The sequence below is a fragment of the Schistocerca gregaria genome, chromosome 6, assembly GCF_023897955.1.
Source record: "Schistocerca gregaria isolate iqSchGreg1 chromosome 6, iqSchGreg1.2, whole genome shotgun sequence".
NCBI classification, from domain to species: domain Eukaryota; kingdom Metazoa; phylum Arthropoda; class Insecta; order Orthoptera; family Acrididae; genus Schistocerca; species Schistocerca gregaria.
This window is the reverse complement of record NC_064925.1, coordinates 138,936,354-138,964,198: the sequence shown is the minus strand read 5'-3', so window position 1 is coordinate 138,964,198 and position 27,845 is coordinate 138,936,354. Positions and strand designations below refer to the sequence as shown.

The following is a 27,845-nucleotide window of genomic DNA, read 5'->3' as shown; positions in this document are numbered from 1 at the left end:
GCTGGATGTGTACAGGTATGGAGACAACCTCATGACTCCATGGACCCTGCATGTCAGAAGGAAACTGTTCAAACTGGTGGAGGCTCTGTAATGGTGTGGGGCATGTGCAGTTGGAATGATTGGGGCCCCTGATACATCTAGATATGGCTCTGAGAGGTGACACATCCATAAGCATCCTGTCTGATCACCAGCATCCATTCATGTCCATTGTGCATCCCAACAAACTTGGTCAATTTCAGCAGGACAATGCAACACCCCACACATCCAGAATTGCTACAGTGTGGCTCCAGGAACACTCTTCCAAGTTTAAACACTTCTGCTTGTAACATCAATATCGGCTGTAAGTAGGTTATACTAGGTAAGTATGTGTGTGTGTGGCTATGAAGTGATAGTTCCTTGCTAATTAAGGTCATTGATTTGTGAGAGGAAATTTAAAGTTTGTTATGTATGTATTGTAAAAGTTGTTGTTTTTGTTGTGGTCTTCACTCCTGAGACTGGTTTGATGCAGCTCTCCATGCTACTCTATCCTGTGCAAGGTCCTTCATCTCCTAGTACCTACTGCAGCCTACATCCTTCTGAATCTGCTTAGTGTATTCATCTCTTGGTCTCCCTCTACGATTTTGATCCTCCACGCTGCCCTCCAGTACTAAATTGGTGATCCCTTGATGTCTCAGAACATGTCCTACCAACCGATCCCTTCTTGAAAAGTTAAAGAATGTTTAAAAAATAATGACAATTTATAAAATATGTATGGTTGTAAAGAAAGATTTATATCTTGGAAGCTGGTTCATTCTTAGGGAACTTGTATTGTACAGTATAAAAGCTGTAGGGAACCCACCCTGCTACAGAAGTGGCTTGGTGCACCATAAAAGGTGTTTTTGGTGGTCGATCTGGGTGGCTACTTGGTTGGAATGCTAAGCAGTCAGTGGCTAGCCACTGTACGGTAAACATCGAGGGTGCCAAGTGAGGCATGTGAAAGCCATTTTACATAAAAAAATTGCCTCGGATCTGGTTTCAGCTGTTGCATGGCGCTCTTGGTATTATGGGATGGCTCTAAAATGAGAAAAATCCATCACTAAGAAGAAATTGTATAGAGTATTCAACAAAAAGAGTGTGAGACCAGTTAGCTGCCACATTGTTTACCACCACTATTGCACCACTGCTCTGCCAACTTCAGGAATACAGGTATGTATTATAGCATGGACCAGTATATTTGTGTGAATGATTTTCAATAATAATTTAAGTTCTGTAAACCTGTGTTTGAATATTAAAGTTATCCTAATCACGAACCAATGCAGGATCCCATCATAAATGTGCAGAAACTGAGTATCCCATTTCTAACTAAATACTGCTTTGTTTCCACATTAAATGTGCTTAAGTTCAGTGCCAGAGTGTGTAAATATTGCAATCTAAAATACCACTTCACAGATGGTGCAAAAGGCACATAAATTGAACGTATATGAAACGTAATTTAGTATTGATTGTTAACATGAACTATTTTCTGAGGTTAATTGAGCTTTGTGTTTGAGTAATTTGCTTTAAAGGAGGAAAATAAAATATAAACTATTCCAAGTGAGGTTAGCAATCAATTAGTGAATTACACTTTGGTTCTCCCCCCCCATGAACCATGGACCTTGCCGTTGGTGGGGAGGCTTGCGTGCCTCAGCGATACAGATGGCCGTACCGTAGGTGCAACCACAACGGAGGGGTATCTGTTGAGAGGCCAGACAAACGTGTGGTTCCTGAAGAGGGGCAGCAGCCTTTTCAGTAGTTGCAGGGGCAACAGTCTGGATGATTGACTGATCTGGCCTTGCAACATTAACCAAAACGGCCTTGCTGTGCTGGTACTGCGAACGGCTGAAAGCAATGGGAAACTACAGCCGTGATTTTTCCCGAGGACATGCAGCTTTACTGTATGACTAAATGATGATGGCATCCTCTTGGGTAAAATATTCCGGAGGTAAAATAGTCCCCCATTCGGATCTCCGGGCGGGGACTACTCAGGAGGATGTCGTTATCAGGAGAAAGAAAACTGGCATACTACGGATCGGAGCGTGGAATGTCAGATCCCTTAATCGGGCAGGTAGGTTAGAAAATTTAAAAAGGGAAATGGATAGGTTAAAGTTAGATATAGTGGGAATTAGTGAGGTTCGGTGGCAGGAGGAACAAGACTTCTGGTCAGGTGACTACAGGGTTATAAACACAAAATCAAATAGGGGTAATGCAGGAGTAGGTTTAATAATGAATAGGAAAATAGGAACGCGGGTAAGCTACTACAAACAGCATAGTGAACGCATTATTGTGGCCAAGATAGATACAAAGCCCACACCTACTACAGTAGTACAAGTTTATATGCCAACTAGCTCTGCAGATGATGAAGAAATTGAAGAAATGTACGATGAAATAAAAGAAATTATTCAGATAGTGAAGGGAGACGTAAATTTAATAGTAATGGGTGACTGGAATTCGAGTGTAGGAAAAGGGAGAGAAGGAAACATAGTAGGTGAATATGGATTGGGGCTAAGAAATGAAAGAGGAAGCCGCCTAGTAGAATTTTGCACAGAGCACAACTTAATCATAGCTAACACTTGGTTTAAGAATCATGAAAGAAGGTTGTATACGTGGAAGAACCCTGGAGATACTAAAAGGTATCAGATAGATTATATAATGGTAAGACAGAGATTTAGGAACCAGGTTTTAAGTTGTAAGACATTTCCAGGGGCAGATGTGGACTCTGACCACAATCTATTGGTTATGACCTGTAGATTAAAACTGAAGAAACTGCAAAAATGTGAGAAATTAAGGAGATGGGACCTGGATAAACTGAAAGAACCAGAGGTTGTACAGAGTTTCAGGGAGAGCATAAGGGAACAATTGACAGGAATAGGGGAAAGAAATACAGTAGAAGAAGAATGGGTAGCTCTGAGGGATGTAGTAGTGAAGGCAGCAGAGGATAAAGTAGGTACAAAGACGAGGGCTGCTAGAAATCCTTGGGTAACAGAAGAAATATTGAATTTAATTGATGAAAGGAGAAAATATAAAAATGCAGTAAATGAAGCAGGCAAAAAGGAATACAGACGTCTCAAAAATGAGATCGACAGGAAGTGCAAAATGGCTAAACATGGATGGCTAGAGGACAAATGTAAGGATGTAGAAGCTTATCTCACTAGGGGTAAGATAGATACTGCCTACAGGAAAATTAAAGAGACCTTTGGAGAGAAGAGAACCACGTGTATGAATATCAAGAGCTCAGATGGCAGCCCAGTTCTAACAAAGAAGGGAAGGCAGAAAGGTGGAAGGAGTATATAGAAGGCTTATACAAGGGCGATGTACTTGAGGACAATATTATGGAAATAGAAGAGGATGTAGATGAAGACGAAATGGGAGATACGATACTGCTTGAAGAGTTTGACAGAGCACTGAAAGACCTGAGTCGAAACAAGGCCCCCGGAGTAGACAACATTCCATTAGAACTACTGACGGCCTTGGGAGAGCCAGTCATGACAAAACTCTACCAGCTGGTGAGCAAGATGTATGAGACAGGCGAAATACCCTCAGACTTCAAGAAGAATATAATAATTCCAATCCCAAAGAAAGCAGGTGCTGACAGATGTGAAAATTACCGAACTATCAGTTTAATAAGCCACGGCTGCAAAATACTAACGCGAATTCTTTACAGACGAATGGAAAAACTGGTAGATGCAGACCTCGGGGAGGATCAGTTTGGATTCCGTCGAAATGTTGGAACACGTGAGGCAATACTGACCTTACGACTTATCTTAGAAGAAAGATTAAGAAAAGGCAAACCTACGTTTCTAGCATTTGTAGACTTAGAGAAAGCTTTTGACAATGTTGACTGGAATACTCTTTTTCAAATTCTAAAGGTGGCAGGGGTAAAATACAGGGAGCGAAAGGCTATTTATAATTTGTACAGAAACCAGATGGCAGTAATAAGAGTCGAGGGGCATGAAAGGGAAGCAGTGGTTGGGAAAGGAGTGAGACAGGGTTGTAGCCTCTCCCCGATGTTATTCAATCTGTATATTGAGCAAGCAGTAAAGGAAACAAAAGAAAAATTTGGAGTAGGTATTAAAATTCATGGAGACGAAGTAAAAACTTTGAGGTTCGCCGATGACATTGTAATTCTGTCAGAGACGGCAAAGGACTTGGAAGAGCAGTTGAACAGAATGGACAGTGTCTTGAAAGGAGGATATAAGATGAACATTAACAAAAGCAAAACGAGGATAATGGAATGTAGTCAAATTAAATCGGGTGATGCTAAGGGAATTAGGTTAGGAAATGAGACACTTAAAGTAGTAAAGGAGTTTTGCTATTTAGGAAGTAAAATAACTGATGATGGTCGAAGTAGAGAGGATATAAAATGTAGACTGGCAATGGCAAGGAAAGCGTTTCTGAAGAAGAGAAATTTGTTAACATCGAATATAGATTTATGTATCAGGAAGTCGTTTCTGAAAGTATTTGTTTGGAGTGTAGCCATGTATGGAAGTGAAACATGGACGATAACTAGTTTGGACAAGAATAGAATAGAAGCTTTCGAAATGTGGTGCTACAGAAGAATGCTGAAGATAAGGTGGATAGATCACGTAACTAATGAGGAGGTATTGAATAGGATTGGGGAGAAGAGAAGTTTGTGGCACAACTTGACTAGAAGAAGGGATCGGTTGGTAGGACATGTTTTGAGGCATCAAGGGATCACAAATTTAGCATTGGAGGGCAGCGTGGAGGGTAAAAATCGTAGAGGGAGACCGAGAGATGAGTACACTAAGCAGATTCAGAAGGATGTAGGTTGCAGTAGGTACTGGGAGATGAAACAGCTTGCACAGGATAGAGTAGCATGGAGAGCTGCATCAAACCAGTCTCAGGACTGAAGACAACAACAACAACAACTTTGGTTCTGAAATAATCACAGAGTTTGCCTGGAGAGACAGTAACAGATTATGGGTTCATTGTAGTTTTTCTCATATTAGACAGGTAATTGGGATATTTGTTGTTACTAAAGAAAACTGATGCATTCCCATAAATGAGAGTATAAAAAGTGTCTATGTAGTATTATTTAATTTCAGTTGTGGTATTTATATGTTAGTTACATCAGAACAATTTTCATGCCCAGCATTAGTCCAGTGTTTCATATAGTAACATCACAGTACTGCGTTGATTAATGATTGCAATAGTAACTATTATTATTAAGAGGGAAGTACCAGTTATCTTCTTATGATTACTGATTTGTGATAATGGTAACTACTGCTACCTACACTTAGTTCGCCCAGTAGTCATGTGTATCCACTGTACAATTCAAAGGGAGTGTTAATATAAGTCACTTTAGCTACTCATATTCAGTTTCCTTGAACATAATGTTTCAAATTATTATGCCTAATTAGGCTGGTGACCATTTGTTATTTCATTTGTATGCACTTCTCTACTTTCATTACCCCCAAAGTACAGCCTGTTAAGTTTTCTATTGATTGCCATATATACGAAATTATTGTTCGGTACCCTCCATCCATTAAGTGCAAACACATGGTCAAAACACTAAAAAAATCCTCCCAGAGGGTAATGCGGTCAGTGAGCATAGCATTACTTTTGGCACAAGCTTGCAAAATGGTGTTATATGCTGGCCACCAAGCTCCCCAGACATGAACATTATTAAGCATATCTGGGATGCCTTGCAACATGCTCAATCCCCTCATAGTCTTATGGATCTATGGACAGCCCTGCAGGATCCATTGTGTCGATTCCCTCCAGCACTACTTCAGACATAGTTAAATCCACACCATGTTGTGTTGTGGCACTTCTGTGTGCTCATGGGGGCCCTAAATGATATTAGGCAGGTGTACCAGTTTCTTTGGCTCTTCAGTGCAAATAGGCAATTTACACTGTGACGCTTTCTATGTGGGAATGACCAGCAACAAACTGTCCATTCGCATGAATGGACACAGGCAGACAGTTTTTGTTGGTAATGAGGATCAGCCTGTGGCTAAACATGCCTTGGTGCACGGCCAGCACATCTTGGCACAGTGTTACACCGTCCGGGTTATCTGGATACTTCCCACCAACACGAACCCATCTGAACTCTGGAGAAGGGAACTTGCCCTTCAGTATATCCTCTCTTCTCGATATCCACCAGTCCTCAACCTCCACTAATTTCAACAACTTCTTGCCTCTTTACTTCTGCCTTGACTGACATCGCTGCCCGAACTCTTTGCCTTTACAAATGTCTGATTGTGTCTGTGTATGTGCGGATGGACATGTGTGTGTGTGTGAGTGTACAACTGTCCTTTTTTCCCCCTAAGATAAGTCTTTCCCCTTCCGCGATTGGAGTGACTCCTTACCCTCTCCCTTAAAACCCACATCCTTTCATCCTTCCCTCTCCTTCCCTCTTCCTGAAGAGGCAACCGTCGGTTGCGAAAGCTAGATATTTTGTGTGTGTTTTTGTGTGTTTTATTTATTGTGCCTGTCTACCGGCGCTTTCCCGCTTGGTAAGTCTTGGAATCTTTGTTTTTAAAATATTTTTCCCATGTGGAAGTTTCTTTCTAAAGATGATGTGACTTATCAAACAAAAGTGCTGGCAGGTCAATAGACACACTCGCAAACACACATATCCAACCACACATACACAGACACAAGCAGACATTTGTAAAGGCCTGCTTGTGTCTGTGTATGTGCGGTTGGATATGTGTGTGTGTGTGTGTGTGCAAGTGTATACCTATCCCTTTTTCCCCCTAAGGTAAGTCTTTCTGCTCCCGGGATTGGAATGACTCCTTACCCTCTCCCTTAAAACCCACATCCTTTTTTCTTTCCCTCTCCTTCCCTCTTTCCTGACGAAGCAACCGCCGGTTGCGGAAGCTCGAATTTTGTGTGTATGTTTGTGTTTGTTTTTGTGTCTATCGACCTGCCAGCGCTTTTGTTTGGTAAGTCACATCATCTTTGTTTTTAGATATATTTTTCCCACGTGGAATGTTTCCCTCTATTATATATGATGTAAATAAAATAGAAAGAAACTTCCACATGGGAAAAATATATCAAAAACAAAGATTCCAAGACTTACCAAGCAGGAAAGTGCCGGTAGACAGGCACAATAAAATAACACACACACAAAATTTCTAGCTTTTGCAACTAACGGTTGCTTCTTCAGGAAAGCAGGAAGGAGAAGGAAAGACGAAAGGAAGTGGGTTTTAAGGGAGAGGGTAAGCAGTGATTCCAATCCTGGGAGCGGAAAGACTTACCTTAGGGGGAAAAAAGGATAGGTATATACTCGCGCACACACACACACACACACACACATATCCAACCACACATACACAGACACAAGCAGACATTTGTAAAGGCCTGCTTGTGTCTGTGTATGTGTGGTTGGATATGTGTGTGTGTGCGAGTGTATACCTATCCCTTTTTCCCCCTAAGGTAAGTCTTTCTGCTCCCGGGATTGGAATGACTCCTTACCCTCTCCCTTAAAACCCACATCCTTTCATCTTTCCTTTTCCTTCCCTCTTTCCTGACGAAGCAGCCACTGATTGCGAAAGCTCGAAATTCTGTGTGTGTGTTTGTGTGTTTTATTCATTGTGCCTATCTACCGGCACTTTCCCGCTTGGTAAGTCTTGGAATCTTTGTTTTTAAAATAGTTTTCCCATGTGGAAGTTTCTTTCTAAAGATGATGTGATTTATCAAACAAATGTGCTGGCAGGTCAATAGACACACTCGCACACACACATATCCAACCACACATACACAGACACAAGCAGATATTTGTAAAGGCCTGCTTGTGTCTGTGTATGTGCGGTTGGATATGTGTGTGTGTGTGTGTGCGAGTGTATACCTATCCCTTTTTCCCCCTAAGGTAAGTCTTTCTGCTCCCGGGATTGGAATGACTCCCTACCCTCTCCCTTAAAACCCACATCCTTTCATCTTTCCCTCTCCTTCCCTCTTTCCTGACGAAGCAACCACCGGTTGCGAAAGCTCAAATTTTGTGTGTATGTTTGTGTTTGTTTGTGTGTCTATCGACCTGCCAGCGCTTTTGTTTGGTAAGTCACATCATCTTTGTTTTTAGATATATTTTTCCCACGTGGAATGTTTCCCTCTATTATATATGATGTAAATAAAATAGAAAGAAACTTCTACATGTGTGTTTTATTCATTGTGCCTATCTACTGGCGCTTTCCCGCTTGGTAAGTCTTGGAATCTTTGTTTTTAATATATTAAAAACAAAGATTCCAAGACTTACCAAGCGGAAAGTGCCGGTAGATAGGCACAATGAATAAAACACATAAACACACACACAGAATTTCGAGCTTTCGCAACCGGCGGCTGCTTCGTCAGGAAAGAGGGAAGGAAAGGGAAAGATGAAAGGATGTGGGTTTTAAGCTTTTAAATATGTCTGCTTGTGTCTGTGTATGTATGGATGGATATGTGTGTGTGTGTGTGTGTGTGTGTGTGTGTGTGTGTGTGTGTGTGTGTGTGTGTGTGTGAGCACGAGTATATACCTATCCTTTTTTCCCCCTAAGGTAAGTCTTTCCGCTCCCGGGATTGGAATGGCTCCTTACCCTCTCCCTTAAAACCCACATCCTTTCATCTTTCCCTTTCCTTCCCTCTTTTCTGACGAAGCAGCTGCCGGTTGCGAAAGCTCGAAATTCTGTGTGTGTGTTTGTGTGTTTTATTCATTGTGCCTATCTACCGGCGCTTTCCCGCTTGGTAAGTCTTGTAATCTTCGTTTTATCACTACAAGCAGCAAAACACTTATAGTTTCACTGACTCAGACTGAATTACGCTTTTTTCCCATTGTCTGACCCGTGTATAGAGTTTACTGCACTTATATGAACCTATTATTTGCATTAAGCCTTGTGTCTGTCTACTTACCTCAATCAATTTCTCTTTCTCATTGTGTGACCAAGAAATACTGTTAAGCCTGCTGACATCATCTGCTTACGGAAAGTTAGACTTCATTTTAAATGTATTTCATTTTGAGTAAGACGTCAAGATGTTATCTCAATCCAATAGTTTTAGAGATATGCAGTGATATGCAAAAAACTTCATTCATTCGTGAAAATTTCTTCCATTTCGATAATAAACAAAACACAATTAATAATTAAAATAAAAAAATATAAGCTACTGAGAGCTTTACCATAAATGAATGTCAGAATTTTTCTGTTATTTTTGTAGTAGATGGAAACTTTAAACTTCATACTTCTTTTGAGTCAAATACAACTGCATAAAAATGCCTTTCTCAGAAGCTTAGGTATAGGAAATGCAATGTAATACACAACTTTCCAAAGATTTATTGTCAAGGAAGGTATCTTGGTAATCAAAAGAAAAAGTATTACCATGATTACCATGTGTTCAATAAATTTTTAGACATCATAGCTGTATGGAGATATACAGTGATTATTTTGCTTATAATCAATTATTCAAAATGACAGTCACAATCACATTATTATTTCAATAATTTTCGAGATATGACTTGGTAAGTTTGAAGCTGTTTACCAAACAGGAAAATTTCATCTGTTTTAAATGAGTTATCATAACTCTAGCCCTAACTAAAATTAAGAGCAGATTTTTGACATGCTTAGGGACTTTATAGCTATCTACATGGTACATAAATTTGAGATGTGTTACTTGATCTTTGTCAGAGATAAATGATTTATGGCCGTTTTCTGTAGCCACTGAGATCGAAGCTATGTGGCAGCTGCAGCACATGTACTTGATGTGACAACATCACAACTTTGAAGCTTAAACATCAGATACCAACCAGTTTAAACCACTCTATATTAGTGCTGATATACACATATAAAAGCACATACACTTCCTAGCTTCTGGAACTGATAGCTCCTCTCCCATTCCTTAGATAGGAGATGGGGATAAGTAGCTGAAAGTTAAAAAGGAAGGGTAGGTCATTCAGACCCCAAGATGAGAGGGTCCCACATACTGTGAGGACACGTGAAAATAAATTTGCAGCCATAGATGTTTTTCACAAGTGGAATGTTGTTGTGGAGGTTAATGCTGAATGCTGGACATGTAGAGGACATTAACACCAGAGGCATGGGTATTTATGTCATTGCATTGAGCATAGGATCAGTTGGGATCTCCCTTCCAACAGTAATGCTTCTGCACTCTGTAGCTGGAAACTGACTCTTCAAACATGCACTTGGTTCTCACAAACATCTAGTATTAAATTACGTTGGTCATTTCACCTTTCATTCACTTATTTGCCCATTCATTCATTGTGTTCACTAAGAATACAAATGTTTTTTTCCACCATTGAGCACATTTACATGCAACTGGTGTTGTCAGTGTTTACATAATAATAATAACCAATAATAATAATATGAACTTCAACATGACAAATGTTATTAACTACAATATCCACGATGAATACAATACATATTTGTGCAAATGTCAATAACAACAAGAAGTTTCCTCCCTTAAAGTGTAACTGAGCCATAGCACTAGAAGAATTCATAGCAGAAGAATATGAGTTCAAAATCTAAGCACAGTGTTTAATTTATTAGTCATGTGTTCATTCACTGTCCACTACTTAACTAATAATTATCTAGTAATCCTTGAGAAACAGTAAATACATTCAGCAACCTACCTGAGGCATGCTAACTGGTTTCTCCCATTGATATTCATTCCACATGACCCACATATCCCCTCACGACATGATCTACGAAATGTGAGGGAACCATCACATTCATTCTTAATCTTCATCAAGGCATCCAACACCATCCGTCCACAACTGCTTGCAACATAATAAGAACATGCTGTCGGTATACCTATTCAAAACTTTCACACTATGACATAGATTAAGATTAATCTTCTTGCTGATTCATATATTTATATCTTGTGTACAATATATTTTTGAAGTATGAGGATTTTTTTTCCTTTATCATTAGACAGTGAATTTTAAGATGATAATATAAGTATAGATTTGGTCACCAACTGATTTTTCAAATAACATAGCATGGCTAACATGTGCTTACTAAACAGAACATCATTCAATTCAGTACTCCAAAGTCAAGGAGTAAGTACAATAATGTACAAGGGCTGTGAGACAGTAATGGCTTCACCTTCATCAATTGCTTTTTTATAGGAATATTTCAAATAAACTAAAAACAGAATTAATCCTCAGAATGTGCTCTTTAATTATCGTCATTCACTTTTCCACATAATCACCACACAACTGGATAAATTCTTGCCAACAATGAACAAGTTTCCTGGAGCCATTACTGAAGAAGTAGTCATTCTCTTTCCACAATCTGCATTTCACAGTTCACCCAACTTCTTCTTTTGATGTACAGACTGATGCCCTGCAGAACTTGTTCCATTACTGGGGACAGATGGAAGTCACACAGTGTCAGTGCCAAATGCTATGTAGGATAGTATATAGTGGTGAGTCTCCATCTCTGAAATTGTGTTCAGATGTCATGTGAAGTGCCTGGTCTGGTATTGTCAAGCAATAAGAAAACATTTCCCTTTACCTTTCAGATGCTTGTTGTTCACCATATCAAAGCATTGTGAAGCATTGTGAAGTAACACTCTAAATTAGTAGCATTTCGCCTCTTTTATTTGTGAAGCATCTTCATTGGCCTATAAAATGTTTCTTTTTAAATGTATATAAATGTATTTTTTGGTTGTTACAATATGTTACTAAGTTACAGTTTTTCATGTTTTTCTTTTGTTTTCCTAGGTTGGAATCAACTTTTGCAGCACAAATTTTGTGATGTGAAATCATCATTCAAGTTACTTTGATTTCCAGTGCTGTTAGCCCATGTGTATGGTCCTGGAGATATGTTCATTAGTCTCCATGCTCCAGTAGGCCAATTTCCAGTGTTTTTTCACACACATTTGTTTTAACACATCACTTGCACTTTACATTTTGTGTTCAATGTGTAGTATTACCAACTGTAGCTGCGTGTTTGTCTTTTGTTTGTAATTTGTGTGTGTGTGTGTGTGTGAGAGAGAGAGAGAGAGGGAGAGAGAGAGAGAGAGAGAGAGTGGGTGGGTGGATGGGTGGGAGGGTGGATGGGTTCATATGTGTGACTTGATATTTTACTGGTACAGGTATGTGGCTGACATAACCTATATGGTAGATGAACCAACAGAGAAAATTAATAAACTTCATACCATGGAAAAAGAGATATAAAAGCAAATACATTTCTTGGATATTACAATAAAGAGAGACCACAATAAACACACATTTGACATCTTCAGAAAGTCAACGGCCACATGCTTCATCCAACCACCAGCAAATCAAAAAATTAGTGGACCTATGACACATGTTACACAGGCTAAATAATGTCTCACTCAGGAAAGAAAACTATGATAAAGAATTAGAAACATCACGACTCATAGCCACAAACAATGGTTACAACACCCATGTAGTACAAGGACTCAACCAAAAAATTAAAACACAACTAAAGAAAAACGAAAATAAAAAGAGAAAACAAATGCCAAAGAAGCCCACTGACACTACAGAATACACAGAAACACAAAACAGTGACACTCTTGACATGACTAACAGAAAAAATGGTACACTTCAATGTACAAACACAAAGCAACACATAAGACAGCAAATATATTGAAGAAACAGGAATTACACTTTGCTTACAAAGCAGGAAACACACTTCAGTCACATTTACAAACAACAGACAAACCAGATAATTACCAAGGAGTAGGTATATACCAGTCAAGAGTGCCAAGAATGTGAATCAACATATCTGGCAAGACAGGTAGGAACTTCAAAACTAGATATAAAAAACATATAAGACGTAGGAAATATGAAAATAACCACTCTACCTTCGCCAAACATCTGCTAACACATGGACATAAACCACCCCACATGGCATAAGATGTGACAGTTATTAGAGTGAATAATCACAACAAAAGGTGTACTTTCACAAATAAAAACCCCTTGCAATGGAAAAGAAGGTACTTAACGACCAAATCCATACATACAACACAAACAAATGATGACAGATAAATACACAGTGACAGTCAGCAACACAACACACCTTAAACACACACATGTTGACCACAAAATGTAAAGTACAAGTGACGTACACAATCTATTAAAACAAATGTGGTTGAAAAATGCCTCAAATCGACCACCTGTAGCATGGAGATTAATGAACACATCTTCAGGACCACACACATGGGCTAACACATTGGAAATTGTAGGTAACACTGAACAATAATTTCGCATCATGAAATTTGTGCTAAAATAGTTGATTCTTGCCTTAAAAAATGGGAAAAAGATGACAAATTGTACCATAGTACCATATTGGTAACATGTTGTAATTATCACGTAATAAATTTATTATATGTATAAAAAGAAACATGTTTATAGGCCACTGAAGATGCTTCACAAATAAAAGCAACAAAACGCATATGGCAATAAATTAGCTGCCTTCAATTAGTCGCATGCACAGAAAATACCTCCATGAATGGATAGTACTGCCTGTGTTCCAAAACAATGATGCTATGATTTTTCCAGTTCAGGACTGTGCCTTTAAGTTTTTTCCGCATGGCACCTTTGTGTTGATATTCCATGAATTGACATTTTGTCTCTGGTCTGTAGTGGTGTACCCACATTATCTCTGTAGTTACAACTGAATGCAAAAACCCATCACGTATATTCTTGTGATGGCAGAGGGATTCCTGGCAAATTTCAAGTCTGTAGACTACAGTTGTCATCATTCAAGATGCCCACAGCAAAGCAACAATCTGATCTACATGTCCCTGGCCAAGGACCTCAACTTCACTCATTCTGCATATACACCCTCTTCCTCACAGTCTCCCCATCATCAGTTCTGTCACACCCTCACAACCCACTACTCCACATCTTCATCATCATGTGCTACATGAGCCCCTGTGGGCTCCTGTGCCTGCATCCAGTTTCCTATCCCACACACGTGCTACCTTCCTCCAAGCAGCCAGCCACACTTCCCCAATCCTCCAGCCCCCAACCTCCACCTCTCTTTTCTCCTCACCCAATCCACTCACCACAACCTCTCACTCCAGCCCAACTCCAAAACTGCAGTCCCAGTACTGTATATTCAGCTAAAAAGCTAGTAAAGTTTACAGTTTTGTTTGTGTGCCTGTTAATGACTCAGTGCCTATACTATTTGCTAACCAATTCACCTACATCTTCCGTGATGCCAACTGTGCTTGCAGTTTTTCTCTAAGAGATATGGTGATCATCCTGTATCAGTTTGTCAATGTTTTTCTTTTTAAGTTCAGTTGTCCAATACTTTTTCATTAAGTCAGATGCCTCACCATGTTTATACTTACTGGACTAGCTACATACAATGCTCAAACGAAACAATCACCATACGTGGCTTGCATTCCCTAATGAATTCCCTTCAGGGTAAGACCCACTGCTATTAAGAACTCTATGGCAGCACTTTGTTTGCAATGGACTGACCAACAGTCTGTGCAAGGCTCTAATCTTTACATTGTAACAACAAAACCATGCACTACCAAAGCTTCCTGCCAACTGAAGCTGTCTACTGAAGAATCCAGTACCTGCCACATAGCAGTGCTGCCATCTGCCTAGGAGATACAAAAGTGGAAGCACTACTTGTCATTCAATGTTCATAAAATTACAAGGGCACAGAGAATGTTTGTTCATTATTTACTTTCAGGAGAAAAAATTCCAGTACAATCAAAAGACAAAAGAAGAATGTGTCAACCAGTAGTACTGGAATTTTTTCTCCTTAAAGAAAGTGGTGGAGAGCCATTCAGCCTCATTGTAAGTTTACAGATTTCTATAATGGTGTTTCCTTTTGATATATGATCATGAAGTGAAATATATTTAATTCTGAAAGACCATCTTCAAACACAAAGTTCATCTGTATCACTTGAATTCACAGTTGGTTCTGGAGTAGTCTTTGTTGACTCAGTCATATGGCAATGTCTGTTAGCACCGGTAGAATTTAATTGGATTCACTTTTGTACTGCATATCCTAACAAGACATATTTTCTTAGAAGCTGAAATCTGCTCCAGCATCTTAAAAACTACTGAAACAATCACTGATAAGATGGATGTTAACACTCCAAATATCACACATACCAGATGTCACAAAGAAAAACAAACAATTGGAAAGAGTAACATGGGGCATTTCACAGACTTAACAATCCTCCATTAAAACAAGCAATCAATAAAAAATAAAATACAACAATTAGAAGTTGAGCTCCAATATTTAAATTGTACAGTACTTTGTGTTACTGAGTACTGGTGTAGAGAGACATAAATCCAACATGTAGTGTTATCGTCATATGAGAGGGAAAATTCTTACTGCAGAAGTGCTTCAAGGGGTGGAGGATCATGCATTTGTATCAGGAAAGGAAAACAGTCCAAATCAAGACATGACCTCAGTACGGCAAGTGAAGACAAACACTTTGAAATATCAGCTATTTAATTACCAGGGCATGTTATTACCAAGCAATTAATCATTTTATGTGTGTATAGATCTCCTGGTGGTAGTGTGGACACTTTTTTCAATAAATTGACAGAAGTCCTAGATAAAGTCTCAAGTACAAAGCTCAACATAATTCTGTGTGGGGACATTAACATCAACACTAATATCATAAATGAATCCAGCAGCACCCTCATAAATATCCTTCAAAGTTTTGACATGTCCCTATTGGTCAATAGTGCAGCAAGGGTTACTGCAATGACTGTATCAGTAATTTACTATGTGGCCACAAATATGGATAGGGAAAAATTTGATACAGCTGCAAAAGATCTCGGACTACCAGACCATCTCTGTCACATAACAACAGTAAAATAAGGCATCGAATCATTCCCTAAACTACAAGCCTACAAATGACATCTATCAGAAATCAAAATAAAAGATTTTTCAAAGGAGCTAGCAAACAGAGCTGGGATGAAGTGTATAAGGAAACCAATGTGAATATGCAATTCTCTAAATTCACCACATTGTTTAAATTGAACTTCGAAAAGGATTGCATGTCTGTATCAACATCTCACAAAAACAGATGGACAATAGCAGGTATTAAGAAGTCCTCCCAAACACCTAAATACCTCAGTTCCATGAAAAAGACTCACAGTGATTGAGAATTCTTAAATTTCTATCACAGACACAAAAAGAGCCATAGGAAGGTGCTGACTGCTGCAAAAAAGTCATTTAATGACAACATATAACATATAATGCAGAAAATATAAGTAAAGCTCTCTGGGATGTTATAAAAAAGGAAATGGGGAGAGGCAAAGAAATGCAGAATAACATACTGCTAAGGGAGGGGGATAAGGTAATAAATGATCCACAACACTTAGCAAACTATATAAATGAGTATTTTTCAAGTATTGCAGCAAAGTTACAGTAAAAATTCCCCAAACAAATATAACACTTGTAAATAATGTTGCACTAAATATAATTATGTTACTTCCAACCACAGAGAATGAAGTCAATAAAACTGTTCAAAAAATAAAAAATAAAATGTCAGTAGGCTTGGATGAAGTACCAATGTGTGTATGGAAACAATGCATAGAGATTATATAAGGCCCCTTAACAAATATAATAAATAAATCCTTCACATCAGGGACATTTCCAGAGCAGTTAAAACAGGCAAGAGTTGTACCTTTGCTTAAGAAAGGTAATGCAGAAGACATAGAAAATCATCAGCCCATTTCCCTGCTGTCACCATTCTCAAAAATAATAGAAGCAATTATGAAAGACAGATTAATGAATTACCTAAATAAATACAATTTTTTAAGCGAATCACAGTCTGGTTTCCGAAGTGGCAAAAATACAGAATCAGTCATAGAAGAATTCACAAAGGCTGTATTTGATGCTCTTGACAAAGATGAGTGTGTCACAGGCATATTTTTGGATCTTTCTAAGTCCTTTGATACAGTTGACCATAATATTCTATAAAATAAATTAGAAGAATTAGGAATAAGAGGGGTAGTTAATTACTGGTTTCAATCATACCTAGCAGATAGGGTACAAACAGTAGAGAGAACACATATTTCAAATAAATCTAAACATTTAGTAAAACACTTATCAGAACTAAAATACATTAATATAGGGGTTCTGCAAGGTAGCGTATTCAGGCCAAAACTATTCCTGATATACACAATGACTTTTTCAGTAGTGTTACTCATGGTGAAAAAAATCTCTTTGCTTATGACAGCAATATTACAGTCACTGAGAAAACAAGAGAACCCCTTGCAGAAAAAGCAAATGAAGCTCTCAAGAAAGTTTACTATTGGTCAATAAGTAATCAAGTGACACTGAACATAAGGGAAACTAATGTCATGAATTTCAGTTTGAAGATGGAAAATGACAATAATAAATTAAATGTAGATGGCACCTATACAGAATATGTAACAAATGCAAAATTTCTAGGAATGAATATTGATTCTCAGTTGAAGTGGTGTGAACACACAAACCTACTTGCAAACAGAATGTCATCAGCATGTTATGCCGTTAGAATCCTATCATCAGTGTGTAACATGCAGTGTCTTTTAGTTACTTACTATTCATTTGTACACTCAATTCTTAGCTACGGCATTCTTTTTTGGGGAACAAATGCACAAAATATGACCACAATTTTCAAACTCCAGGAAAGAACCATAAGAATCATAACCAAAAATGGTAGTCGAGCACATTGTAAAGATCTATTCAAAACACTGGGGATTTTAACTGCTCCCTGTGAATACATTTACCAGTCAGTTGTACATATAAAAAATAACATTGGTAATTATTGCACAAACAGTTCCGTCTGTCCATGACCATGGAACAAGAACAAGACTCGCCTTACATTTGCCTAGGAAAAATAAACATAAAACTCGAAACAGCATTTTCTACCAAGAAATAAAACTGTACAACAAATTACCAAATGAGATAAGAGAAATTGCAAAAATACACTTATTTAAAAAGGCAGCTAAAAAGTACCTGTTATGCAATACATTTTATACATTGAAGGATTACTTAGATAAAACAAAGTAGGGGTTTGTTAAAAAAAAAAGTTATACAAATAAATAATAACAATGATTATAAAACATCAAACATTCTACATAACACCCTCACACTATGTTTTTTTTCTTCTTTTTCCTGTTCTAGAAAAACTTACCCCAAAGTTACCGGTACCTATTGCACAATACTAACACCTTTTCCTCTTTCTGAGCTCAACATCTCACTCATTATAGAGGGATGCTGACTCAGTTTTTCAGGGTAGCAAATGGGAAATGGTGGTACAGAAAGTAGATCAGAAGGCATCAGTGTGTGTGTGTGTGTGTGTGTGTGTGTGTGTGTGTGTGTGTCTGTGTGGTGTGTGTGTGTGTTTGTGTGTGTGATGTGATGTGTATGTTTGTGTGTGTAGTGAGTGAAGAGTTATGAAACAACGTGTGCATAGTGTGTGCAGTGACTGATAGATATGAGTGAACAGTGTGGCATTAGATTATTTTATAAGTTATTTGTAAAAAAGTATTGTATACCAGGAGTAAATCTAATGATTGTCTCTAACAAGAAGTCTGTAAGTGTATGTGTACACAAATTAGCTTATTTTGACATGTCCTATATCCTCGTAAAAAGAGATCTACGGGTGCATAAAGCTACTACTACTGCTATTACTACTAGTAGTACTACTACTTGGTTATTGTTTCCCTGCCTCTTTCCTCAGCCTCACTTACATAGACCTTATACACTTTGTAAATTTAAGTCGAGGTTTCTAGTACCACCTCTTCAGTGTTTTGCATGTTAGGCATAAATACTTCAGTAGATCTTCATCAGCTCATTTAGCATATTTTCTCTATTTCCCTAGTAGCATTAAGAATTAAAACCAAATAAGAAACTTAAATGTAAAGGAGCATCTAAACAAGTAGCATAATCACACAGACAAATGTAACGTCAGTATTATCTGCATTATAAGTTTTTGTTAAAGCACAACTCAACGCCTCCATGAGTAATTTTTCAAACTCACTTTCAAACAGTCTGTATACAATCTCATAAACAACTGACTGTGTGTCAATATCTGCCAACCCCAAACTACGTTCATCTTTGCTAGAAATGACAAAGTGCTTTGGTCATCTTGAACTGAAACACTCCACAAGAACTGTGATCTGCTATAATGTGAAAGTTGTTGAATGTCACATCCTTTGTTTCTCCATCTTCTTGTATGTACAGGGTGATTATATTTAAAGTTAAACTTTCAAACTGCGGTAGAAATAACACCATTGGTCAGAATGACGTCAAATTGCAATGGAATATTATCGGAAAATCATACAAGGCCTAAGGTGTACATTTGATGTTAAACAAACTGTACTGCTCAGTGTGCACGGGTGTACCTATGTGATACTGTTAGTTGCGTAAGCCCATCCACCACAACAAGTTCATATCACAGAGGAGGAGAAAAATTGGTTTTCAATCATCCTGAGTCCAAAAACCGCATAAAAATCATCAATAAAAATCAAATCGAATTATTAATTTCCATGTGATAGGTGCAAAACATGTTCAATATGCAGTCCACCATTTTCTGCAACAATCGCCCTGCACTACTCCTCCTCTTTTTTTTTTTTTTTTTTTTTTTTTTTTTTTTTTTTTTTTTTTTTTTTTTTTGGCTCATCTGCAAAGGGGGTTGGTAGTGAACGGTTGCATGTGCCCCTACTATTGACTTATATATTGGCTAGTTTTTGAACAGCAGTGAATTTAACTATACACGTTCAGACTGAAACTTATTATTCAAAAGAACATGCATTTTTAAGTTCACAAATAAATCCGATCTGTACAAATAATAATAATTGGTGCACTTCGTACACTGTTTATTGCCTCGGATCTACACACTTTCACACCATTCCTTCACATACACTGGCATCCCTTATACTCGCAGCACTTTGCCACTCCCAACTTACCACGACAACCGACAATGACCAAACACCCCGATTTTCCCACTCATATCCACAGTCCTGGGTCAGGTCAAAATATCCCTAAACATGGCCACAATTTGTTTACAATTTTTATAAGATTTAAATACTTCAACCTAAATACATTATGTAATTGTATACACTTTTATCACCACAATTTTGTAATTAATTGCAATTAAAAGAAAGACAAAACACTATGCAACCGAACTACAACAACCATCAAAACACAAAACAAGTGTTTTCTGATTTATGATGCCTAACATATTATTCCTGCTGCTATGCTTTAAATTTAAATTACGAACTACTTGAAAGAGCTCCATATTATCCCCTGTTACCTTACATACCCCCACTTCATGGAGACATTACCTTAGTAATGGCAACATGAAGTAGCACCAAAAGGAGCCACCCCACATTACTTTATATATCAAAACATTTTAATTATAACTACAATGGTACCAAAACATGTAGAACAGTGTTATAGTGGTGGGTTAATCAGTGTGAGTTCTGTCATCAGAAAACATCATACAAACATTATCCAAGAATGTATCCAACTAAATATACTATCTAATTGTCTTATATTGAGTCTGATTGGGCTGGCAAAATGCAAAGAAATTTATATTATATAAATGCCCATGTTAGTCTAAATGTAGGTTGCACACCCACAGCATATTAAAACTTCCACTTTTTAAACAGTTTTTTCTGTAGTTGCAAGATAGTGAGGTTGTTGTAACCAGATCCTTGTGTTCACAGCCTTATGCAATGGAATGCAAGGTTTCCAAACTTGTCAGCCAGCATTACTGTGCTTTCTCTCATTATCCTATCAAAATATAATCAAATCCTCATAAATCTTGCTTAGACATGCAGACCCACATTTTCCAGGAGTCAGGCTATCCAAACCCTCCCTGGGACATCCTGTGTTCACTGATCAGCCATTATTGTGGTTTATACAAATGACAAACATGCACAAAAATCAAACACAAACATGGCTTAGTTAAATATATTCTATTTCAGCCCTGAAATGTTCCCAAATCAGAAGATCAGACATATTTCTACCCCCCGCACCAAGAGAATTTATTCCCAGATGCAGATTCCAAGCATTCGAGAAAGTGGTTGGTGTTTTTGATGAAGGAATGGGGCGGCCAGGATGTTTGGGTTCGTGAATTTTAGGAAGTACTTCCCGGCCGCCCCATTGTAGCTGGTTACCAAGCCCCTACAGAACATATCTCTGCCTACGTAGATCAACACCTTCAACCCATTAGATGCAGTCTCCCATCCTTCATCAAAGACACCAACCACTTTCTCGAATGCCTGGAATCCTTACCCAGTCTGTTACCCCCGAAAACTAACCTTGTAACCATTGATGCCACTGCCCTATACACAAATATCCCGCATGTCTAGGGCCTCGCTGCAATGGAGCACTTCTTTTCATGCCCATCACCTGCCACCCTACCTAAAACCTCTTTCCTCGTCACCTTAGCCAGCTTCATCCTGACCCACAACTTCACTTTTGAAGGCCAGACATACCAACAATTAAAGAGAACAGCCATGGGTACCAGGATGGCCCCCTCGTATGCCAACCTATTTATGGGTCGCTTAGAGGAAACCTTCTTGGTTACCCAAGCCTGCCAACCCAAAGTTTGGTACAGATTTATTGACGACATCTTCATGATCTGGACTCACAGTGAAGAACAACTCCTGAATTTCCTCTCCAACCTCAACTTCTTTGGTTCCATCAGATTCACCTGGTCCTACTCCAAATCCCATGCCACTTTCCTTGATGTTGACCTCCATCTGTCCAATGGCCAGCTTCACACATCCGTCCACATCAAACCCACCAACAAGCAACAGTATCTCCATTATGACAGCTGCCACCCATTCCATATCAAACGGTCCCTTCCCTACAGCCTAGGCCTTCGTGGCAAACGAATCTGCTCCAGTCCTGAATCCCTGAACCATTACAACAACAACCTGAAAACAGCTTTCGCATCCCGCAACTACCCTCCCGACCTGGTACAGAAGCAAATAACCAGAGCCACTTCCTCATCCCCTCAAACCCAGAACCTCTCACAGAAGAAACCTAAAAGTGCCCCACTTGTGACAGGATACTTCCCGGGACTGGATCAGACACTGAATGTGGCTCTCCAGCGGGGATACGACTTCCTAAAATCCTGCCCCGAAATGAGATCCATCCCTCATGAAATCCTCCCCACTCCACCAAGAGTGTCTTTCCGCCGTCCACCTAACCTTCGTAACCTCTTGGTTCATCCCTATGAAATCCCCAAACCACCTTCCCTACCCTCTGGCTCCTACCCTTGCAACTGCCCCCTGTGTAAAACCTGTCCTATGCACCCTCCCACCACCACCTACTCCAGTCCTGTAACCCGGAAGGTGTACACGATCAAAGGCAGAGCCATGTGTGAAAGCACCCACGTGATTTACCAACTGACCTGCCTACACTGTGACGCTTTCTATGTGGGAATGACCAGCAACAAACTGTCCATTCGCATGAATGGACACGGGCAGATAGTGTTTGTTGGTAATGAGGATCACCCTGTGGCTAAACATGCCTTGGTGCACGGCCAGCACATTTTGGCACAGTGTTACACTGTCCGAGTTATCTGGATACTTCCTACCAACACCAACTTATCCGAACTCCGGAGATGGGAACTTGCCCTTCAATATATCCTCTCTTCTCGTTATCCACCAGGCCTCAATCTCCGCTAATTTCAAGTTGCTGCCGCTCATACCTCACCTGTCTATCAACAACATCTTTGCCTCCACACTTCCGCCTTGACTTACATCTCTGCCCTTACTCTTTGCCTTTAAATATGTCTGCTTGTGTCTGTGTATGTATGGATCGATATGTGTGTGTGTGTGTGTGTGTGTGTGTGTGTGTGTGTGTGTGTGTGTGTGTGTGTGTGTGTGCGTGCGCGAGTATATACCTTTCCTTTTTTCCCCCTAAGGTAAGTCTTTCCGCTCCCGGGATTGGAATGACTCCTTACCCTCTCCCTTAAAACCCACATCCTTTCGTCTTTCCTTTTCCTTCCCTCTTTCCTGACGAAGCAGCCGCCGGTTGCGAAAGGTCGAAATTCTGGGTGTGTGTTTGTGTGTTTTATTCATTGTGCCTATCTACCAGCGCTTTCCTGCTTGGTAAGTCTTGGAATCTTTGTTTTTAATATTTTTTTCCCATGTGGAAGTTTCTTTCTAAATAATCATCTTTAGAAAGAAACTTCCACATGGGAAAAATATATCAAACAAAAGTATATATATATATATATATATATATATATATATATATATATATAGACAGAGAGAGAGAGAGAGAGAGAGGGAAACATTCCACGTGGGAAAAATATATCTAAAAACAAATTTTTGTGAAAAAGGTGAAAAAGTGTTGACCAACACTTTTTCACCTTTTTCACAAAAAAATTACAATATTTGTCTCACATTCTTTGTTAATCTATGTGATTTTTTTCTTTTGTTTTGTACCCTTTTGTCGTCTACTTCTGATGTATATCGCCGACGCAAGACGCGAATCGATTTGAGTTCTGTGGAATGAAAAACATTTAACAAAAAATTATTGTAGTTTTATGTTCATTTGCTGGTAAAAAACAAATAGATCCAAATGTGTTAAAACCATTTATGATGAATTATTGAAAAATCACTTCCTCCTTTAATTATAATTTTGTATTAATTGTTTTATCGTAGCTACAAGAAGCACAGCCATTGTTAGTTGCGATTATATAGCAACTTCGTCTGTACTTTTGGTCGAAATATCAAGGGTTTGTGTTAAACTTATTTGCAAAACAGTATTAATAATTTTTTGTGGTATCAATTTAAATGATTAATTAGTTATTGAGCAAAGGAAGATCTTAATTATAAAAGAAATCCTCTATCTTTTGTTGGCCGCCATCTTAACTTTTATCTCTGCGGCAAATTTAAATTACTTGAAACTGCAAACAATATTCCGACATGTAAGAAATAAATGTACACCGTGGATCTCAAATTGAAGGCGAATCAGTGGATGTTAGGAGTAACTGTAGTAGCCCTATCATTCCAAAAGAAATAGGCTGGATACCAGGAAGTGACCTAAGTGCATTTTTTTGTAAAACTTACTAGTAAATTATGAGCAATAGATTCAAAAATAGGGAATATGAAAACTGAAATAGTTGGAGAAATGGGTTCACAAATAGGGGATATGGAATTGAGGCTTAGTGATAAAATAAAAACAGTAAGTGAAAAATTTGATCCTCTAGATCTCAAGCTCACTCAAATTACAGTTAAAGTTGAAAACATGGCTAAAATTGTTGAGGGAATTATTGAGAGAGTTGATGAAGTTGAAAAAGTACTAGTAGCCAAGGTGGAAACTGTGCAAGGTAATCTTGTGGGGCAGATTCAGGTACAGGAAGAGAAATGCACATTATTTCAGAAACAAACAGAGGCAGACATTGAATCCATTAAGATAGGAGTGCTGGATTGCCATAAGGGGATTACTGACAATAAGAAGGAATTATAAGGGGAAATAAATGTCTTGAGGGAAACAGTTAATACTGTAGCAGCAGGGAATGGAAATTTGTTGTTGGGATATCCTATGGGGCATGGATTTCAGTCAAAACCTTTCAGTGGGGAGAATAAATACCATGTTGTTGACTTTCTAGCTGCATGTAAAGATAACTTTCTGACTGGGATGAGTGAGCAGGCACAAATTAAATATGCTAAGAGTCAGTTGGAAGTGGGAGCTCAAACATGGGTGAACAAAAATGATGATAAATGTTGTGATTTTAAAACTTTTGAAAGCCTGTTCTTGAACAAATACTGGGGCCAGGCAAAACAAATAAGACTGCAAAATGATTTTTTAATGGACCCAGTCAGCAAGGAAAATAGGGAAATTGGGATGTGTCATATGGATGCTGTCTTAGAAAATGAAAATCTGTGGAGAGGTTTTAACAATTACAGAAATATAGATAAAAGGTACAACAGAAAAAAATGGATCGATGTGAATATCAGCAATGAACAATGTGAGTTTAGCAATGATGACATGTTTAAGAGGAAAGAGAAATTACAAGCAGAGGAGGACAATATTGGTTTGTGTGCAGCAAAATTCATTGAAAGATGAGAGACAGAGGTAGTTTCATCAAAAGGGGAAACAAAAGTGGATATGGAATTAAGGGGCATTGTTCACAGTTATAATGGATGTGATTAATGGGTAGAGATGTCTATTCGAAATAGTATGGAGAATTGTGGAAAAGATGAGGAGAGGATTATTCAGTATGATGTAAAGGTTAATATGAGTGGTGTATTTGACAATGTGGAAAATGCTGGTAAATTACCTACTGATAATTTAACTGTGATTGTGGGTGCAGGTGATAACTGTGGTAGTGACAATGAGTTCAGTGTGGATATACAAATGTATAATGATATGGAGAATGTTGCTGTAGGTGGCTCTGGCAGTTTGGCGTATCGTCAATATGGACAAATGTAGTGAATATGGATACTCTATGGTATTGTGCGGTTTGAATTCACTCTTATATTTAGCAGTTGCATTGATTTGATTTTGTAAATGATACTGACAATACTATATGCATGTATAATGCAATATTCATACTACAACTTCTTCCGGATAATTATTTTGTTCAAATTGCACAAGAAGTTGTGTTCATATCACTAAAATTACAGATCGTACATCAGAGCTTTTATAATTATTGTCTTTGGTGGATATAATTATTCTTAGCAAATTGATCATCAAAAGGAACCACAGAATACCGCCCACACACAATACTGATGTATGCTAACAGAAATATTTTTCTCCGTGATTCGTGCATAGTTTAATTTTGCCCTCATACCTCAGCAATGAAATCTTGTTCAGCAATAAATACCATCAGCACTGTTCTTAGAAGATGCAGTCTGATTCGATTAATTTATATATATATGGCAGTTTTACCCGCGGCAACATGTGGTCGACTCATCAGGCTATGTTAATGACTGCCTCACAATCGTGGTGGTGCGTATCTTATCCAGCACAAACACACTGCTAATGCACCAATTTAGCTCAGAGCCCCAACACTGACTGCCCAAAAGCCTAAACATCAGACAGACAGCCCATTCCAAAATACTATGGAAGAGAAAATAAAGTCCCATCCTAGCTGAGCCCCCAATTGCAACTGTACTAGCTTTTGAACAGCAGTGAATTTAGCTATACACGTTCAGACTGAAACTTATTTATTCAAAAGAAACACTTTAACCTTGTGGCCATGCGTTTTTAAGTTCACAAATAAATCTGACCTGTATAAACAATAATAATAGGTGCAATTCGTACACTGTTTATTGTCTCACACCTACACACTTTCACGCTGTTCCTTCACATACACTGGCATCCATGCTTACACTCACAGCACTTTGCCGCTCCCAACTTACCACGACAACAGACAATGACCAGAGACCCCGATTTTCCCCCTCATATCCACAGTCCTGGGTCGGGTCATGTGACACTACATTAGTCAAAATAATACCTAAACAGGGCCACAATTTGTTTACAATTTTTTATAAGATTTAAATACTTAAACCTAAATACATTATATAATTTTATATGCATTTATCACAACGATTTTGTAATTCATTGCAATTAAAAGAAAGACAAAACACTACGCAACGGAACTACAATGCCCATCAAAACACAAAACAAGTATTTTCCGGTCTATTTTGCCCAACATATTATTCCTGCTGCTGTACTTTAAATTTATATTATGAACTAATTGAAAGAGCTCCATATTATCCCCTGTTACCTTACAGCCAAACAGCCAGAAGTCACACGGATTAAGATCAAGTGATCAGGACAGCCAGGTTGTAGGGAAATGGCAGCTGATATTTCTAGCATTTCCGAAATGGTGCTTCAGCAGCTGCTTAACTGGATTTGCAATGTGCAGATGTATGGCATCATGCATAAAAATGATTCCATCCACGCTGTTGAAGAGCTCAAATGACATGGTTGCTCTAAAGACACCCATAGCGCTTACCAGTGATGGTGCAGGTAACAGGACTGGAAGCACCTGTCTCTTCAGAAAAATATGGTCCTATGATGAATGATGCCATAAACCTGCATCACACAGTGACCTTTTCAGGATGAAGTGGTACCGGTTGATTTCTGTCAGGATTTTCCATTGCCTGTATTTGACAATGCTGTATTGGCATATCCTGTCAGATGGAAATGAGCTTCATCTGTCTACAAAATCTTCCACAGCCAATCATTGTCCACTTCCATGCGAGCAAGAAATTCTAAAGCAAAGGCCTCTCTTGCTGGCAGGTCAACAGGAAGCAACTCGTGCACATGGGTAATTTTGAATGGATAGCAAAGAAAGATGTTCCGTAGGATTTTACACACCGTGCTCATGGTATGTCCAATGTTCAGGCAGTTGTTTGTGCACTACACGTTTGCACACCACCACTCGTCTCCTCCTGCACTGCTGTGGCCTCTGCTTCCACTGACATTGAATTAATTTGATCCCTCCCTCTACCAGGTTTCACACCAAAAGAACTGGCATTTTCGAATTTTTGAATCATTTTCTCCAGACCAATGGCAGTCATTGGGCCAATGCCTTATTTCAAACCCTTCAGTGTCCAGAACCTCTGCAGAGCAACGCGTGCATGGTCATCATTCTTGTAATAAAGATTTACAAGCAGAGCGTGATCCTGCATTGAGACAGTCATGGCGAACGTTGCAATTGCGAAAGAAGGAAAAGCCCCGTACCCAGCGTGTTTATACTAACTTCAGTGGGTCGTGCGCTTGACAGATGTTTTCATTTATGTATTCTTACACATACAGTGCCATTTATTGATCAATTTTCACACTTTTTTTTTTCTGCTGCCATGCATTTTTCCCCTTCTCCAATTACACTCCTGGAAATTGAAATAAGAACACCGTGAATTCATTGTCCCAGGAAGGGGAAACTTT

The 27,845-nt window shown here is 38.7% G+C and overlaps 1 protein-coding gene across 1 annotated transcript in view; it reads right to left on the bottom strand.

Annotated features, from left to right (window-relative positions):
- Positions 1 to 27,845, bottom strand: part of LOC126278771 (succinate dehydrogenase [ubiquinone] iron-sulfur subunit, mitochondrial-like) — a 146,448-nt gene that overhangs the window by 88,952 nt on the left and 29,651 nt on the right. Inside the window, exon 3 of the mRNA XM_049979047.1 lies at positions 10,601 to 10,744. Coding sequence (XP_049835004.1) covers positions 10,601 to 10,744 — 144 coding nt within the window. The remainder of the gene's footprint in view (positions 1 to 10,600; positions 10,745 to 27,845) is intronic.